Raw genomic sequence first — 19,744 nt, forward strand, 5'->3', positions numbered from 1 at the left:
CCCTGGACCCACAGTTTGTCTCTGCTCTTTCCTTAGAGAGTGAAAGAGCTCAGCTCAGGAGACACAGGAATCAGTGAATGGAATAGGAGACAGGGCAAGGCAAGAGGGCTTCTACACAGGGGACGGGTCCTTGTTACAGAAATCCTCTAAAATAACTGACCTAATGCCATTTAGGGTGCAAAAGAGGAAGTTTATTACACTGGTGGGCCGAAGTTAGGATAGCTCCTGAAAAACTCCAGTCCCAAGCTCCATGTGAACTATCATTTTATAGATTTGAGACAAAGGGCAGAAGCAGGCAGAAAGGGCGAACTTGCAGAAACTGAAACGTGACAGTTAGTGGTTGCAGGGTCTCTCAAGGAAGATGGCAAGGGGAGGGCAAGAGGGGAGAATTCCTGAGTGACCTTGTGTAGTGCCAGAGGTGACCCCCTACAGACATCTACCGGTGGTTGCCTGCATCCATGGCCCTCTGCAGGGAACCTGTCTGTAGTGACATTTTTTTGTAAGTACAGGGGAGGGGTAATTCTCAGTCTTCCATTTTAGTAACTTATTATTCTACCACATCCTGAAAAGGTGGCCGCACCACAGCGCTCACACTGGGCCTTGGTTGCCGCTGCTGCCAAGGAGGCGGCGCCATGGAGTCGCTGCTGTTCCCACACTGTAGCCACCTTGCTGCTCCTGGTGGTGGGACAGCTGCGGTTGCAAGTGGCTCGCTCTGCCTCTGTGCGCGGCGCAGCTCTGGGGCTGTTAACTGCTGCTGCTTTGCTGGGCTCTTGCTGGCGGCTGCTGTTCTCCTCCTGTGGGTCACTGCTCCTCTGCTTGCTTTGCTCCGGGGAGGCCTGCTTATATAGCCTGACTACTCTTCTGATTGGTCCTTAGATCTGGGCCCTAAATGGAGGGAGGTTCTGGCCCTGATTGGTCTGTTTTCAATCCTTCCTTGATAAGTCTGTGGCTGGAAGTCAGGGAGGGTTGCAGGCCAGGGCCCTTGCTCCTTACCTACAGCCCCCAAGGCTGCGGCCCCCAAAGACCTCCCTCCTCTAGCCACACCCTACCTGCCTGTTACTATCCGTGTGACGTGATCAGAACCCCATGATTTAATCATTTCACCTCTAAACATTTTTGTGTGAATACCTTAGCCTTTCCGGGGCACAATCTATTTCCAAACCACAGCAGTCTCCTTTCTACCTATTTCTTCTCTCCCACCTGTCCCATCTACCCTGGAGGCTGGCCACCTGGGTCCTTCTGCTTCCACAGCATCAAAGTCACAGCACGAGCCGGGCATGGTGGCGAAGCTTGTAATCCCAGCATTCGAGAGGCTGAGACCAGAGGATCGCTGTTTGTGGACAGCCTCAGCTACTTAGTGAGGCCCCCTCTGTAACTTAGTGAGACCCTGCTTCAAAATAAAGAATAAAAAATAAGGCAAGGGGTATAGCTCAGAGGTCGAATGCCCCTGGGTTCCATCCCTAGACCTGCAAAAAATAAATAAATAAAACAAGTCAGAGCACGGATTCCGCACTCAGAGGTCCTGTGGAGTACTATGTCATACCCGTGTGTCATGGCCCTCCTTGGCATTTGCAATGAGCCAGTCCCCAAACTCCACAGGAATACAGAAAATGAGTGAAAAGACTCAAGAGCTACCCAAAAGAACATGGGAAGGATACAGCAGAGCCCACAAGACAGACCTAAAATGACTTCCAGAACCCTAGGCTCTGCGGGGAGCTCCGCATACACATGGAAGAACCTAGCTCCACAAAGATCACATCCTGCCGGGTGTGGTGGTGCACACTTGTAATCCCAGCACTCGGGAGGCTGAGACCAGAGGATCGCAGTTCGCGGACAGCCTCAGCTACTTAGTGAGGCCCTCCGCAACTTAGTGAGACCCTGTTTCAAAATAAAGAATAAAATATAGGGCAGGGGGTATAGCTCGGAAGTCAAATGTTTCTGGGTTCCATCCCTGGGCAAAAAAAAAAAAAAAAAAGATCACATCCTCCAGCAGGGGCTGGCCACGGGTCACACACATGGCAACGCCTGCAAAATCCATGGCCAGGACAAAAGAAGGGGAGAAAGCGAGACAGAGAGAGAGAGAGAGAGACAGATAGACTGGGGGGGGGGGGGTCATCCTATGCTGACCCAATGCCTTCAGCAGTTGATTCGGGCAGGGTGCAGCACACCTATGATCACACCACTCAGGATGCTAAAGGAGGTCACAGGCTCTGCATCAGCCTGGGCTGGTGGCGCAGCCCAGTGGTCGGTCACTGGCCTAGCACACAAGAGCCTCTGGGTTCAATCTCCTATATCTTAAAAAGTCCTCACCGGGGTCCCATCTTCCCCAAATTACCTTCTGTTTATGGTTTCTTTTGCAAATGTGCATTTGCCACAAAGAAAACAATTCATGAATTTGTTAGAAATAAATTTTCATGGTGTCAAAAAGACACATGTCTGAAAATTGTTTGACAAAGCGACTCCTTCTTTTCAAAAGAGGGTGCTCCCAGGTCCGCTTGGCACACCTGACAAAGAACGCTGTGGGTTTTGTTCCCTGACACAAGCTTCAGTACTGTACTCCCATTGGTGGGGGTTACAGCCTCATATTCTTCCCAGTTGGGGGGTGGGGGGCTGGCAAATGCAATCTCTTAAGAGATGCTAATTTTCCAAAGGAATGTAAGTCCCTACCAGGTTATGAAATGGCGGTTTAATTTAATCTACTCCTTTGACAGAAAAGATCCAATTATATCCCCACAGACTGTAGGGCCAGGAGTTTCTCAATTCCTCTGGCAGCAACATTTCTCAAGAAAAGTAATTAAATTGGATATGTAGGTTGAGAGAACAATTTGGTCAGTTTGGTTAATGTGAATCTGTCCCAGAAAGCAGAGAGGCCTGGTAGACGCATGTGTTGACATGCATGTTCAAGTTTCTGTACACGCATGTACATGTTCTGCCCCTTGGGGCATAGACTTAGGCGTGGAATCGTGGGGTCACTGGGTCAATGGTAACTCTGTGTTCAGGCACTGAAGAACTGCCAGGCCGCTTCCAGAGCAGCCACACCACTTCCATTCCCAGGCAGCGGTGAGGGTCCGTTTCTCTTCATCATCCCTCACCCTGGCTGACTTCTGTGAAGTCTGGGGAGATTACGAAGGAGGCAAAACACCCAGCGAGGTACCAGAATCTACTTTTAATCAGAAGAATCACTTCAGCACCTCAGCACCTTCGGGATTCGGGGTTCGGCCGAGGTCAGCGGGTCAGGGAAGGGACCCACGAGCCATCCGCCTGGAGAGTCGCGCGCTAGTCCTGCTCGCACATGCTCCTGACCGGCCGCTGAGTCGCCCACGTGGGGGGCAGAAGTGGTCCTGCTTTTAAGCTGGTATTTGGGGGGTGGGACTAAGCATGGGAACGACGATTCTCCCGACATCTGTAGTCTCCGATCTCAAGCATGTCTCAGGAAGTTTGGAGTCTCGAGGCACCTGGACTCTCAGGATATATGCTTCCAAGGTTCCGCCTCCTGTCCCCGCAGGGGTCACTTCCGGAGGACCCGACCAATCAGCTTCTACTTACAGCCATTCCCTATGAAGTACCTCACTGTGGTTTGCTTGTTCCTTTCCTTGTCTTTAAGATGATGGTCTATGTGGCCAAGGCTGGTCTTGAACTCCTTGGGCTCAAGTGATCCTCCTACCTCAGTCTCCCAGTCTCCTCAGTCTCTCTCTGCAAAGAGAGGAGAGAGGAGAGAGGAGAGAGGGGAGAGGGGAAAGGGGAGAGAGGAGAGAGAGAGAGAGAGAGAGAGAGAGAGAGAGAGAGAGAGAGAGAGAGAGAGAGAGAGAGAAATGGGCAATTGAAGTGAACAGACACTTCACAAAAGAAGAGAAACAAATGGCCAATAGCTACATGAAAAAATGTTCAACCTCATTAGCAATTAAATCTACACTGATTTGATTGATGCAAATCAAAACTACACTGAGATTCCATTTGAGAATGGCAATTATCAAGAAGTCATAAAACAAAAAATGTTGGTGAGGATGTGGGGAAATAGGAAGTCTTCTACACTGTTGGTGGGAGTGCAAACTAGTCCAGCCAATATAGAGATCAGCGTGGAGGTTCCTCAGAAAACTGGGAATGGATCCACCATATGATCCAGCTAAACCACCCCTGGGGATCCTTCCAAAGGGGCTGAAATCAAAGAACTACAATAATATACACATACCCATGTTTATAGGCAGCACAGTTCACAATAGCCAACCTGGTGTTCATCAACAGATGAATGGATTATAAAACTATGGGAAATGCACACAATGGAATTCTACTCAGCAATAAAGACGAACAAAATTATGTCATTTTTAAGAAAATGGAAGGACCTGGAGAACTCTGTTAAGTGAGACTAGCCAATCACAGAGAGTGAAGGGTCACACCTTTTCTCTAATATGGGCAAGCTAGGGAGCAATTGTGATACCAGAGGGACTCAGGTAAGAGAGGAGAAACCTCAGAGGAGCCAGGTAGGTGGTCTAGGGGAAGGGGAGAGGGAAGACAAGTTCAGTAGTGGAAGTACTATTATCAACTACGTGTACGTCTGCGAATATACCAATGTCAGTCTCAGCACTCTGTATTGGGAAGCGGGGAAATGAGGAGGTGGGGGCACCGAGTGCTATGTATATGTGTGTCACTCCCAACATGACTTACGTTATGATGTGAGACCATCATGCACCAATGTATCCTAAAATTCATTTCAAAAATCAGGATTCTCAGCACGGAAGACAGAAGATATAGGTGTAATTTTTTTTAAGGTTTAATAAAATCTGAAGTACTGAAATTTGGATTGAAAATAACAGTATGGCCAGGCATGGTGATGCATACTTGTAAACCCGGTACTTGGGAGGCTGAGACAAGGAGGATCGCAGGTTTCAAGGCCAGCCTTAGCAACTTGTGAGGCTCTCCACAACTTAGTGAGACTCTGTTTCAAAATAAAGAATAAAAAATAGGGATGGGCATGTAGCTAAGAGATAGAATGCCTCTGGGTTCCACCCCCAGTTTTGCAAAAAAAAAATATATATATATTATGCCTGGGGTAGAAGGCCCCTGGGTTCCATCCCCAATATCACAAAAAGAAAGAAAGAAAAGGAAAGGAAAGGAAAGAAAAAAAGAAAGAAAGAGTATGAACACACGAGGCATCTTACCTATCATTCTGTATGTTATCTCTGTCCATAGGATAAACCTATAAACAGTAGTTAACCCATTAACAGTGAACGACCGTGGGGTCCACATGTGGTCAGGGCCACATGGAGAAAGGCTGATTACAGGTCTACATGTGGTCAGAGTCACGTGGAGGAGAATGGCTGATTCCAAGTCTGAGGAGAAAATTTACCATAGGAGCCTAGAACATTTTAACACGTGTGATGGCTGGCATGCTTCCTGCCCGCCTTTGGTCATGTCCAAAGGACTCAGAAGCCAGCCCAGAGACGCTCCTGCTGATCAAAGCTGGGACAATTGGAGCTTAATAGTTGCAAGAAATTGAAACCCACCAAATATACTTAAATCCATGGATTCATAATGGTATTGAAAAATGAACTGCTCACCTCCAGGATAATAAGGGACCCGTTTATGGTTTGTTTTGCTCGCTGGTGCTCATAGGGAGAGAGGGGAGCATTTATCCTGCCTCTCCTATATGGGCTATACCGCTGTGTAAGTTCATAGTAGATGAAAGGAGGCATCTGTTAATGCAAATAAATGAAAATGACAGAATTAGAATGCCATCATTTGGTAGTGGCAGCGGCTGAGGTCTCCATTACCTTCTGCAGAACACCGGAGCAGCCTCACTAACGTCGCCATCATCTGTCAACTCTGGCAGGAGATTTTCTCCAAGTCTATTTACTTACACGTTGTGTGGAATGACAAAATTAAGAAGCAATAAAATCCACCTCGCAGTACAACAAAAACAACAGCTACGTCACCACTTTGCAAGTCCCAGTAAGCGAATGGGCCCCGGTGCTGAGTATCGGTGATCTGAACAGCCCAAAGGACAGGCAGCTGGGCACCCTGCGCCCCCGTGCCCCGGCGGAGAAGCACAGCCCCTCTTCAGTTCTCACCACAAAACAAGCAGGAACCATCAAAGCGGAACGGCAGCAGTCAGGGAGATTCCCCACAGGAGCGCCAGGCCTGCCAAGCTCTTGGAGGAAGAGCCCCAAAGGCCCCCCATGTGCAGAACTTTGACCCCAGTTAGTGAAATGGCCATCCTCAGCTGGAACCACAAAACGTCCAGTGCCATCATCTACCAGTCCGCCACCCACTCACCTTCCATAAACCTGCAGTGTCTGTCCCTCCTCCCGCCCGCTACGTGCACACTTACCGCGATCACCAAGCACATGGGGAGGGACAGCACTTGGGAGAACTCAGCCACCAGAGACAGCAGACGACCCAGCCCCGGGCAAGGCCCCTCGCCAGGAGCACGCGGGTGGTGCTCACCCAGCCACAGCGCTGGCTGGCTCAGGACTGGGCGGTGGGCTGGCCTAGGCTTCTGCTGATGGTGAGCAGCTCTGTGCAAACGCACCCTCTTCTCCCCAACACACACACACACACACACACACACACACACACACACACACACACACAGGATTAACTTTTGTGTGTGTGTGTGTGATACTGGGGACGGAACCCAGAGGCATTCTACCTCTGAGCTACACCCCAACCGTATTTTTTATTTTTTTTATTTATTTTTTATTTTTTTATTTTTTATTTTTTGGTGGTACTGGGGTTCCTGGAAGCCCTTCTACCTCCGGGCTACACTCCCAGACCTATTTTATATTTTTGAAACAGGGTCTCTTATGCAAGCACGGCTGGCTTCGAACCTGCGCGATCCTCCTGTCTCCGCCTCCCAAGCGCGGGGATTACAAGAGTGCGCCACCACGCCCGGCTATTTTTTATTATTTTGAAACAGGGTCTCACTGAGTTGCAAAGGGCCTCACTAAGTAGCTGAGGCTGTCTACAAACTGTGATCCTCCTGTCTCAGCCTCCCAAATGTTGGAATTACAAGCTTGAGCCCCCACGCCCAACTGGATTAACATTTTTGAAGTGACAAAAGTATAAGGACTGAGAATAGCTTAGTGGTTGCTGGGACTTAAGGACAGGATGTGAGGGGAGGTGACTATGAAGGGTTGGCATGAGGGACCTGGGATGATGGAGGAAATTCTATCTCTTGATTGTGGTAGGAGCTACACGAATCCATACAACTGCACAGAACCACATATGTGCACACATACACACACACATGCACCCAAGAATGCATACTAAACTCAGAAAGGCCAAATATGCCTGGGTTGTACTCAGGTCAGTTTCCTAATTTAGCTATTGTACTTAAGTTATAAAAGAAGGTACTGAGCTGGGCGTGGTAGTGCACGCTTGTAATCCCAGTACTTGGTAGGCTGAGACAGGAGGATCTCAGGTTTGGGGCCAGCCTCAGCAACTTAGTGAGGTTCTCTGTAACTTAATGAGACACTGTTTCAAAAATAAAGGATTGTGCTGGTTGGGAGCCAGCCTTGCTGGTTTAAGAGACCCTGTTTCCAAATAAAATAAAATATAAAATAGGTCTGGGAGTGTAGCCCGGAGGTAGAAGGGCTTCCAGGAACCCCAGTACCACCAAAAATATAAAAATAAATAATGATCACCAGGCGTGGTGGCGCAGGCTTGTAATCCCCCAGATTTGGGAGATAGGCGGAGATAGGAGGATAGTGCAGGTTCGAAGCCAGCCACGCTGGCTTAAGAGACCCTGTTTCCAAATAAAAAAGTATAAAATAGGTGTCTGGGAGTGTAGTTCGGAGGTAGAAGGGTTTCCAGGAACCCCAGTACCACCAAAAAATTTTTTAAAAAATTAAAAATAATTAAAAATAAAGAAAGAATGAAAAATTGGTCTGAGGGTAGAGCTCAGAGGTAGAATGCCCCTGGGTTCAATCTTCAATACCAAAAAAAAAAAAAAAAAGAAGGTACTGTTGGAAGGAACTGGTTGAAAGGTACACAGAGCTTCTCGACTATTTCCACAACTTCTTGTGAATCTATTGTTGTATGCAGAGTTTGCAAGAAATGAGAGACTGGAGAGCCCAAGGGAAATGTGCCAATTGAAGCCTTTATTAGCTGGCCAGTGGCGGAGCCCTCAGTCTAAAATCAGACCAGAGGGGCGCTCCTACTGCCCAGGGTAGGGGGCTTTTAAGGGGTAGGCCACCAGGTTACAGAAGCGGAATTTGCTGGTTAGGGGTGTTGGGGGAGGGGACAGCACACAGGAATTGTAGGCAGAGATGAGCCTTGTGGGGGAAGGGAGTAGTCTCCTCCCGGCTGGGAGTAACATAGTCATTCCTAGAGGAGCGGGGTTAAACTTTAGATTTACCTCTTGAAACAGGAAGAGGGAGGGGATTCAGTTACAGGGTAGTGCCCGGTGAGATCAAACTGAGTCTCCTCTGCCTCCACACTATAATTATTTCAAAATTAAAAGTTTCTGAGCCAGGCGTGGTGGCACATGCTTGTAATCACAGCATTTGGGAGGCTGAAACAGGAGGATCGTGGTTCGTAGACAGCCTCAGCTACTTAGGGAGACCCTTTGCAATTCAGTGAGACCCTGTTTCAAAATAAAGAATAAAAAATAGGACTGAGGGTGTCACTCAAAGGTAGAATGCCCCTGGGTTCCATTTCCAGTACCGCAAAAAAAAAAAAAAAAAAAAAAAAAAGGTTCTTAAAGGATGACGGGATTTCCAGGATCCCTTCTCCCTAGCTCCCTGGCCTCCCAGGGTGAAAGGGTGGCCGTGTCTTCAAGACCCCACCACACCCATACTCCTCTGGCCACCCAGGCCCCTTGGTTCAGCTGCTTCAGCTCCCCAAGGGGGCTGAGAGGTAGACACATATAAACACATGCACACACACACACGCACACACACACACACAAACACACGCATACACCAGGCTCGGGCAGTGCGACAAGGACATAAAAAGTGTCATTGGATGCCAGGCGTGGTGGCACATGCTTGTAATCCCCGCATTCAGAAGGCGGAGACTGGAGGATCGTGGTTCACAGACAGCCTCAACTATTTAGCGCGGCCCTTCACAACTCAGTGAGACCCTGTTTCAAAAAATAAAAATAACTTTTAAAAAATGGGACCAGGGGTGTAGCTCGGAGGCAGAATGCCCCTGGGTTCCATCCCCAGTACCGAAATTTTAAAAAGTGGCTTTTGAGCTGGAGGTGTAGCTCAGTGGTAGTGCGCTTGCCTGGCATGTTCAAGGGCCTGGGTTCCATCCCCAGTGTGAAAAGAAAGAGGTAGGGAGAGGGAGGGAGAGAAGGACAGAGAGAGGAAAGAAATCATCTATAACCCTCAGGGACCTACAAAAACATTTTTCTTTCTTTTTCCAGTACTGGGGGTTGGGGATGGAACCCAAGGGCATTCTACCTCCGAGCAACACGCCCAGCCCTATTCTTTATTCTTTATTTTTGAAACAGGGTCTTAGTTGCAAAGGGCATTAAGTAGCTGAGGCTGTTCGTGAACCACGATCCTCCTGTCTCAGCCTCCCAAATCCTGGGGTTCCAAGCGTGCGCAATCACACCTGGCCTACAAAGACATTTCTTTCAGACAACTCCATTTTGAAGTTAGGGACTTAACCTCACCCCCACACCAGCCAGGCTCTGCCTTGGCCTAGAATGTACTGTAATTCTAGTACTTGGGAGGCTGAGACAAGAGCATCACCGGTTCAAAAATAACCTCAGCAATTTAGCTAGGCCTGGCTTCTAAATAAAAAATAAAAATAGTGCTAAGGGTGTAACTAGGAGGTTCAGTCCCCAATACCACAAAACAAACTCTAGTCTCACTACATTGCTGGGGCTGATCCTCTTGGCTCAGCCTCTCAAGTACTGAGATTACAGGCATGGGCAACTGTGCTCAGCCCTCCCAGAAGGTGCTGCTAAACCCTAGGCTCCGGTGTCAGGCCTTCAGGATGCTGGTGCACTGCTGCCCTCTGCTGGTCATCTCTGTGTAGTACTTAGAAGTCAGTATAAAAGCAACCCAAACGGAAAAAACTAGAGAGAACAAGTCACAAAAAAAGAAATGCAATGAGATCATCATCACATAAAAATATTTGCCCTCATTGGTGACTCAATAAATTCACACTAAGCTAAGCGCAGTGAGCATGCCTGTAAACCCAGTACTGAGAGGCTGAGGTGGTTGGATCACAGGTTCGAGGCCAGCCTCATCGACTTAGCAAGATCCTGTTTCAAAATAAATAAAAGAGCTGGTGATGTAGCTCAGAGGTAGAATGCTCCTGAGTTCCATCCCCAGTACAAAGCTAACTAAAATACCAAAGACATGCGTTACTGATAATAGTCAGAGACTGGATGGAAATCACTCATATGTCCTTCAGTAGTTGAATGGTTGACCACATCATGGGGCATCATCCCATGGGACGCCTCAGCACTGCTGTACACAGCCATCTGGGTGAATCCCAGAGAACGACACTGAATGGAAAACGCCACTCCCAAAGCTACAGTGTGTGATTCCACACAACATTAAACCCAGGGCATTCTACCTCCAAGCTACATCCCAGCCCTTTTTAGTACGTGCGTGTGCATGTGTATGTGCGTGTGCGTGTGTGTGTGTGTGTGTGTGTGTGCGTGTGTGTGTGTGTGTACATGCAGAGAATTAAGCCCAAGGGCACTGTACCTATGAGCTACACTCTCAGCCCTATGTTTTTATTTTGAGGCAAGGTCTTGCTAAGATGCTGAGGGTCATGATAAGTTTCTGAGGCTGGCCTTGAACCTGTGATCTTCCAGTCTTGGCCTCCTAAGTACTGGAATTATATGCATGCAGCAACTATTCCCAGCCTTTTTATGCGCGCGGAGAGGGGTGGTAATGGGGATTGAACCAAGGGCATTCTACTTCTGAGCTATAGCCACAGCCCTATTTGAGGGGGAGGGAGTACTGGGATTGAGCCCAGAGCATTCTACTTCAGAGCTACCCCCTTAGCCCCATTTTATATTTTATCTTCTGAAATAGGGTCTCACTAAGTTGTGGAGGGCCTCAGTTGTTGAGGCTAGTCTCCAACCTGTGATCCTCCCGTCTCAGCTTCCAAAGTACTGGTACTTCAAGCATGAACCACCATGCCCAGCTTAATTTAACATTGTGGAGGAGGCTGGGGTACAGTTCAGTGGTAGAGCACTTGCCTAGCATGCACAGGCTCTGGGTTTGATCCCCAACACAAGAACAAAAATGCTGCTAGACAAGTAGCCACAATCCCACTATTTGGGAGACTGAGACAGGATAACAAATTCAAGGCCAGCATGCTGTAACTTATAAAAAAAAAAATAGGACTGGGATACAGCTCAGAGGTAGACTGCCCCTGGGTTCAATCTCACAATCTTCAAGTCCTAGAAAGGGAGACAAATTTAAGTCAGGTCTGGTGGTGCATCCTGTAATCCTAATAATTGGGAGGCTCAAACAGGAGGATCACAGATTCGCAGCCAGCCTCAGCAACTTAGTGAGACTCTCGGCAACCTAATAAGACCCTGTTTCAAAATAAAAAATAAAAAGAGCTAGAGGTACAACTCAATAGAATGTCTCTGGGTTCAATCCTCAGTGTAACCAAAAAATATAGAGACAAGTATAGTGGTTGCTGGGGTTGGGGGATAGGAGCTGAGAATATAGCTCGGTGGTACAGCATTCGTTCCATGTAGGACACAGAGGCCTGCAGGAGGCCCTGGGTGCCATTCCCAGCACACATGTGCACACCCCCCCCCCAAGGGATCCTCAGACCTATGGAGGTGGAAACACACATGTACACATATACAGATAAAAATATATCTGAAATTTGTCCGTCTGAATTTGTGTCTGTCCAGTGAACTATACCCTCGGCTCCTTTGTACCCACACTCACATCTCTCCTCCTACCACCCCCGGCCCCCACAACCCCCAGCAACCACTAAACTTGTCTCCATTTCTATGGTTTTGTCATTTCAAGATGGGGGGAGTTAGCTATACCCCCAGCCCTATTTTATTATCCTGAAGCAAGGTCTAAGTTGCAGAGGGCTTCACTAAGTTGCTGAGGCTGGTCATGAACCTGTATTCCTCCATTCAAGGTCTCCCAAATACTGGGTTATGGGCATATATCACCACACCCAGCTTCCTTTTTATTTTGAAAAAGGTCTTGATAATTTACTATGTGCTAACCTTGAACTTGCGATCCTCCTGTTTCAGCCTCCCATGTACTGGGATTACAGGCAAGCACCACCATACCCAGCTTCAATTAAGATTTTTTTTTAATCTATGTGTGTAGAATGGCTATTGGTACACACACATGAAGGAATTCGAGTCAAGGAAGAACTATTCTCATTGACATAGATATCATCTGCTCCAGACCATGTAGCTCAAAGAGCAGCATTTATTGTCCTGACCAATCTGCAGTGTGGGGAGAGCAGGGCAGAGCTCACCCGGGCTCCGCTTGGCACCAGCCTCAAGGAGTGAGCTGGATCCAGCTGAAGGCCGCTGGCACCTGTGCTATGTGCAGACTCCTTGCACATCTCCTCTGCTCCCCGCCTCCCCCGCTCTCTCCAGCAAGGCAGCCTCAGCTAAGCACACTCTGAGGGAGGGGCAGGAGCAGTAGTAGAGGCTGAACCCAGACAGGGCTTTGAACGTGCTGGGCAAGCACTGTCACTAAGCTGCACCCAGCCCTTTTTTGTATTTTGAGACAGTCTCCCTAAGTTACCCAGGTTGGCCTGAAGCTGCGATCCTCCTGCTTCAGCCTTCTGAGCACCTAGGATTATAGGCCAAGCTCCAATTCTTATAGCGTTGCCTGGAGGTCCCCCTGTGACTCAAAACAGGTAGGTGGACCCTGTAGCACCTTCTTTTTTTCCTTTTCTTTTCTTTTCTTTTCTTTTTTTTTTTTTTTTGTGGTACTGGGGATGGAACCCAGGGCCCTTCTACCTCTGGGCTACACCTCGACCTTGACCTATTTTGTATTTAATTTGGAAACAGGGTCTCACTAAGTTGCTGAGAGCCTCACGAAGTAGCTGAGGCTGGCTTCAAACCTGCACGATCCTCCTGTCTCGGCCTCCTAAGTACGGGAATTACAAGCGTGCGCCACCACGCCCGGCTGCAGCACCTTTTCTAGTTTAGCCTTGAGTCACTTCCATCACTCTGCCAGAGTCTTCAACAAGCCAATCCTGCCGACATTTTCCAAGCTGCAAAATCTGCAATCTTGTTACCACAGCCATAGGAAACTCATACACTTGGACACTGAACAGTCCTGGGAGATGGCAAAGAGAAATGTCCAGTGGCTGCTGACTATTCGTGCTGGCAGATGAAGGTCTGGTTTTTGCGCACACAAGTGCAGACATGGGAGTGGCTCACACGACCTGTAGAGTGTGTGTAAAAGTAAAGTAGGGACAAACTGAACTCTAGGGGCTATCTCCAACTGGACTCTTAAAGGAAAAGCCCCCCTAAGGAAATTTTAGAATACAAAGAACACAGAAAACGGGAGATTAGGACCATGAAGCCAAGACACTCGAGGCAGGCTCACCAGTAGGCTCACTGCAGTGTATAGATTGTGCCAGATGGAGGCTGAGGTCAGAAAGCCAGAGGTCAGCAGTCTTACAAGAAACTGACCCATGCTGGTCCATGGAGCTGATTCTGTTTAATACCACAGCATCTCCTCCCCTGCACAAAAGGTCCGTGGTTGAGGACATCTTCTGAATGCGTTTGCATGTAGGGAAGCTCTGCAGATCTCAGACCTGAGCCCAGCTATGGAGGCCCGGCCGTTACTAGAGCCCCCAACGGAGCATGAACACTGCAGCTCGGCACTGTGTCTACAATCCCTGGGCTCCTGCCCTGCATTCTCTGCTTCCTCAACACATGGCTTGGTGAGTCTGGGAAGCAGAAGCTGAGCTGTGTGTGTCAGTTCAGAAGAGCACAGGCGCTCAGAGGAGCAAGCGAGAGAGCACCAAGGGCCAGCCTGAGGGCACTCGTCACCCAGCACACAGGACGCCAGCCCAACGTGGAGCCGGCTATGCCACTCATCACCCGGCACTTAGAACCTTTGCGCTTCTGTCCCTTCGTACGTAGTGGGTGAGTGTAACGCTTACCCTTATCGACGCCAGAGGAGTGGGCGTCTCAGGTCACTTTGAACCGCACTTCAGTGTGCCGGTACCACAACCTCCCTTCTCCCGGAAGGAAGCAGCAGCTCCAAGGAGAGGGCCAGCCCGCCAGCTTAGGCCCTTGAGTAGAACAAGGATGAAAGGCAGCGTATCAAGACTGAGCGAGCCAGGCGTGGTGGCGCACGCTTGTAATCCCTGCGCTTGGGAGGTGGAGACAGGAGGATTGCGCAGGTTCCAAGCCGGCTGGCTTATGAGACCCTGTTTCTGCCGGGCATGGTGACGCATGCTTGTAGTCCCAGCATTTGGAAGGTTAAGACTGGAGGATTGCAGTTCGTGGACAGCCTCAGCTACTTAGTGAGGCCCTCTGCAACTCAGTGAGACCCGGTTTCAAAATAAAGAAAAAAATTGGGCAGGGGGTATAGCTTGGAGGTCAAATGCCTCTGAGTTCCATCCCAGACCTAAAAAAAAAAAAAAACTTTCCAAATCAAAATATAAAAAATAGGTGTCTGGATGTTTAGTCTCTCTTAGGGTTTGTGAGAAACATAATTTCCAGCTTGGCATGGTACTGCACAACTTTAACCTCAGTACCTGGGAGGCTGAGACAGGAGAATCACAGGTTCAAGGACAGCTTCAGCAAGTAGTGAGACTCTCATCAACCTAGAAAGACTCTATTTCAAAATAAAAATAAAATAGGGCTAGGGATGTAGCTCAGAGGTAGAATGCCTGAGTTCAATCTCCAGTACCAAAAAATATATTTTTATTGTATTAACTTTATATACTATTTTTAGGATATATATGTGTGTATATCCCAAAATATATACATCCTAAAACTTTCCCAAAATGTGTCCCACTAAATATGACCCAAAGGACTTGGTAGTGAAATAAGTGTGGGCACAGGCTGCCCCAGGACTTGTGCGAGACCTTCACAATGAATTTCCAATGAGGGTATGGGGTGCAGGGATGCCACGTTTATTAGTCACAGAACCCCTTTCCACAGAGCATCTGGCCAGGGATAGGAAACACACTTGGGGAATTAAGCTTAATTCCCTGGTTGGGCACAGTGTTGTAGGGCACATGGACCGGTGTGAAAGGGAAATGAAAACACTTTAACACTGGATCGGCGGTAGGCATTTGCTGGACATTTTGGAAAAAGGAGAATCCCATTTTTTCACCATGGTAGCAACACATGACCCCAGCCACCGTGATTACCGCCTCCCCCAGATCTATTAGCTATGCAGCCCCACACTCCAGTCACATACATCAAATCTACACTTTTATTTTTTGTTCTAAATGTGCTTTTTCCTTGATGAACTTTAGTAGCAGTCCAGGATCTCCACCTCCCCTTATAAAAACAAAACACACACACATACACACATGCCACCCTCCAACCAGGTGAAAGTCCCCGGCGATTAGTCTATAACAAATGTTGACACATGGGGAGAAAAAAGCATGTTGAAATGTATTAGAATCAACCTGTACAAAAAAAAATTAAAATATAACCTGAAACTGTTCAAGTTCAGAAAGTCTAGTCAAGTCCTTTTCTCTGGCCAGGAGTACGCTGTCATCAGAGGGCTCTGGGTCACCAGCCAAGGGGGGGTGGGAAGGAAGAGACGGAAGCAGCGACGGCCTTCGCCCAACTGCGGGGCCTCAGCCACCGTGCCCGCCACGGGGAAGCCAGGAGGTATGAGCGGTCTTGGGAGAGCAAGAGCCAGCAGCCGGCCCACACTGAAACACAGCCGAGCGGGCGGAGGCGGCAGGAGGAGTGGCAGCCAGGGCACGCACTGGGAGAACAACTTCTGCCACCCAACAGCCCCTCAGCACCCTCCGTCTGTGCTCAGATACCAGAGGTTAGTCAGCCCAGTACTCCCAACGGACGAGAGATCCAAGCTGGGCCTAAGAGGCTGAAAACCCGCAGGTTTAGTAAACATAGCCCAGCATCACATCCCTCCGTGGCCTGAACTGGGGCTGCCAACAAGGGATAAGGCAGGAGAGGGGAACAACAAGTGTGGGTACCTGGCTAGAGATGGTTGCCCCGTGGGCGGGGCGGTGCAGGGGCTGGAGAAGGCAGGCCCTCCCTGCTGAGAGGGGCCCTCCGCATCATCCGCGCGGCCTCCGCCTTCGACCAGCCTGACTGACATGGAGACAAAGAACAATGGAGGAGGCCAGCCCGAGAGGCAGAACCTCCGGAGGGAGCCGGGCAGTGTCCACTCTGCTGGGTGGCATCCATGGAGCCCTGAGTCTGAAGGGGACGCTGGGGAGGGAGAAAAGACGGTTCTTCTGGACCGGTACCAACGGTGGGGAGGCGCTGGTGGGGGCGGGCAGGTCTGGAACTCACTGCAGGTGGGGAGGGGGGAAACAGGCCCTGCGCGCCCTCCCCACCTGACCCAGGCCTGGTGAGTGCCAGCTGCCCGGCCAGCCCTAGTGGCGGCTGGAGACCAGACCTTTCACTTTGGACATCTTCTTGGTGGGCTGCCTCTGCTCAGCGTGCGGCGGGCACTCCCGCTCAGCCAGCTGCTGCTCCATTTCCTGAGCAGAGGAGGACGCGGTGGCCTTGAGCGTCTTCTTAATGTTGGTAACCTGGAGAGAGAGACAGCACTGGAGCGCTCGGCCGCACGCAGCCAACAGTCACTGAAACTTGCTCTAACTGTAATGAGGGCCACACAGAGAAGCCGCCAGATCCTGCCGGAGGAAAGTCTAAAGTGGTTTCGAGAAACAAATGGGGGTCCTCCTGGCAGAGAGGCGGAGGCAAACCCAGCAGGAACACGGAACCAACGCTGTCTAGCAGACCACCCAGCAGAGGTGGCACAGGCGTGGAAAAAAGTCCTGGCCAAAGGAAGGCGACCCAAGCCCACTCTACTGAGCCAATGCTGCCCCATGTAGAAAGCACAGTATTTTCACAGAACCGTGAGAATACAGCCCATGAGCTCTTCTTGAGTAACACCCACAGGATGAACGTCAGCCAACCAAGTGACAAGTGAAGAAAATGTAGGAAAACACCTGGCAATTCCTCATGCTCCTGTGGGCAACACACCTTTTCTGTTAAGGAAGTGGGGGGTGGCCAGACGTGGTGGCACACACTGTAATCCCAGCATTTGGGAGGCTGAGACAGGAGGATCGCAGTTCGAGGACAGCCTCAGCTACTTAGTGAGGCCCTTTGCAACTCAGTGAGACCCAGTTTCAAAATAAGGAATAAACCGGATGTGGTGGCCCACACCTGTAATCCCAGTACTCAGGAGGCTGAGACAGGAGGATCGCAGTTCGAGGACAGCCTCAGCTACTTAGTGAGGCCCTTTGCTACTCACTGAGACCCTGTTTCAAAATAAAGAATAAAAAAGTAGGGCTGGGAGTGAATTCAGAGGTAGAATGTACCTGGGTTCCATTCCTATACCATAAAAAAAGTAACTACCAGTTTTTACTTCCAAGCACATAGTCCAGTGCCTGTTCATTTACACATTCCCAACACCAATTCTGATGGCTCTTCTTTATCTTTGCTCTTCAGCTCGTTGAAAGAAAAAAAGCAGAGAAAATGAAGGTAGAAGAAGGAGATGGTGGGGGCGTGGTAGCGCGTACCTGTAATCCCAGTACTTGGGAAACTGAGACAGACAGGAGGACACAGGATCGCAGCTGCTTCAGCTGCCTAGTGAGGCGCTCCACAATTCACTGAGACCTTGTTTTAAAACAAAAGAATATGCGGGGCGTGGTGGCGCATGCTTATAATCCCCGCGCTTGGGAGGCTGAGACAGGTGGATTGCACAGGTTTGAAGCCAGCCCCTGCTACTTAGTGAGGCTTTCAGCAACTTAGTGAGACCCTCTTTCCAAATAAAATATTAAAAAAAAAAAAGGTCTGGGAGTATAGCCTGGAGGTAGAAAGCCTCTGGGTTCCACCCCCAGTACCACAAAAAAAAAAAAATAATAATATAAATAAATAAATAAATAAATAAATAAAACAAAAGAATAAAAGAGCAGGGGTTGTAGCTCGGAGGTAGAATGTCCCTGGGTTCCATCCCCAGTACCACACACAAAAAAAGAGGATGTGGTGGGGTTGAGTTGGCTACTCAAATAAATATTAGCCTTAAAAAAAATCATTAAAGGGAAGTGAAAGAAGGCTGGCGCAGAATATGGCATAAGTGTGTTGGTGAGAAAGTCAAAGGCCTTCTCCTGTTTTATAGTTTCCATATTCTTTTTTGCTGGTCTTAAAACTGCAATCCTCCTGTCTCAGCCTACCAAGTACAGGGACTGCAGGTGTGCACTATCACATCTGGCTTTTATTTTTGTTTGTTTGTTTTGGTACTGGGAATTGAGCCCTAGTCCTTTTTTTTTTTTTTTTTTTTTTTTTTTGGTGTGTGTGTGTGTGTGGTACTGGGGTTCCTGGAAGCCCTTCTACCTCTGGGCTACACTCCCAGACCTATTTTTTACATTTTTATTTGGAAACAGGGTCTCCTAAGCCAGCACAGCTGGGTTCGAACCTGCGCGATCCTCCTGTCTCCGCCTCCCAAGCGCGGGGATGACAAGCGTGCCCACCACGCCCGGCCCACTAGTCCTTTTTATATTTTGTTCTGAAATAGGTTCTCACTTGCTTGCTGAAAATCTCTCTACATTGCTGAGGCTGTCCTCAAACTTGCAATCCTCCTGTCTCAGCCACCCAAGTACTGAGTTAGCACGCATGGGCCGCCACGCCCAATGCCAAAGACTGTTCTGATGGTCTTAGGGGAGAGAATAATAAATACCGTTTCTCAGGTAGCACTGTTTTATAAAATAATATTCTAAGGCTTCTCCAGCTGAACATACTTTCTAAGCATTAGAAGGAAGATTAATTGAAACTGAGGGGCTGAGGGGGCAGCTCTGTATTAAGAGTGCTTGCCTAGCATGTGGAAGCCCTGCACTCAATCCCCAGAACCCATTAAAAAAAAACAAAAAACCCTCACTGAAGGAACACGTGGCCTAGGATAGTTTCTTCTTCACGAGCCAATCACCTCTGAGAGCCAGTGTGAGAAGTTGAACAGTACTTCAGAGCACATGTTTGTTTGTTTGTTTGTTTGTTTGTTTTTGTGGAACTGAGGATTGAACCCAGGGGCATTCTACCTCTGAGCTACACCTCCAGTCCATTTTTTATTCTTTATTTTGAAACAGTCTGAGTTGTGGAGGGCCTCACTAAGTAACTGAGGCCCTCCTCCCGCTGAGGCCGAGAACCTGTGGACCCTCCTGTCTCAGCCTCCCAAATACTAGGGGCTACAAGCGTGCCACCATGCTGGGCTACAGAGCGCATGTTTTATCACTTTTCCAAAAGCTGACAAAATTTTAATCAAGCAAGACATTAGAAAACTATGTTTTCATTACAAGGCCTAATTTTCCAAAAATGGTATCTTTCCAAGCAAATTATTACCTTTCTCATTTAACAAAATAGCTTTATTAAAAAATAAAGTAAGCCGGGCATGGTGGTGCATGCTTGTAATCCCAGCACTCGGGAGGCTGAGACCTGGAGGATCGTGGTTTGCGGACAGCCTCAGCTACTTAGTGAGGCCCTCTGCAACTCAGTGAGACCCGGTTTCAAAATAAAGAATAAAAAATAGGGCAGGGGGTGTAGCTCGGAGGTCAAATGCCCCTGGGTTCCATCCCCAGACCCACAAAAAAAAAAAAAAAAAAAAAAAAGTAA

At 48.8% G+C, this 19,744-nt stretch overlaps 1 protein-coding gene across 1 annotated transcript in view; it reads right to left on the minus strand.

Annotated features, from left to right (window-relative positions):
• Positions 1 to 16,419: 16,419 nt before the first annotated feature.
• Positions 16,420 to 19,744, minus strand: part of COPS7B (COP9 signalosome subunit 7B) — a gene marked incomplete at its 5' end in the record, with an annotated part of 32,572 nt that continues 29,247 nt past the window's right edge. Inside the window, one exon of the mRNA XM_080689927.1 lies at positions 16,420 to 16,668. Coding sequence (XP_080546053.1) covers positions 16,510 to 16,668 — 159 coding nt within the window. The 3' untranslated portion in view covers positions 16,420 to 16,509. The remainder of the gene's footprint in view (positions 16,669 to 19,744) is intronic.

The sequence above is a fragment of the Muscardinus avellanarius genome (genome assembly GCF_963383645.1).
Source record: "Muscardinus avellanarius genome assembly, chromosome: 2".
NCBI lineage: Eukaryota > Metazoa > Chordata > Mammalia > Rodentia > Gliridae > Muscardinus > Muscardinus avellanarius.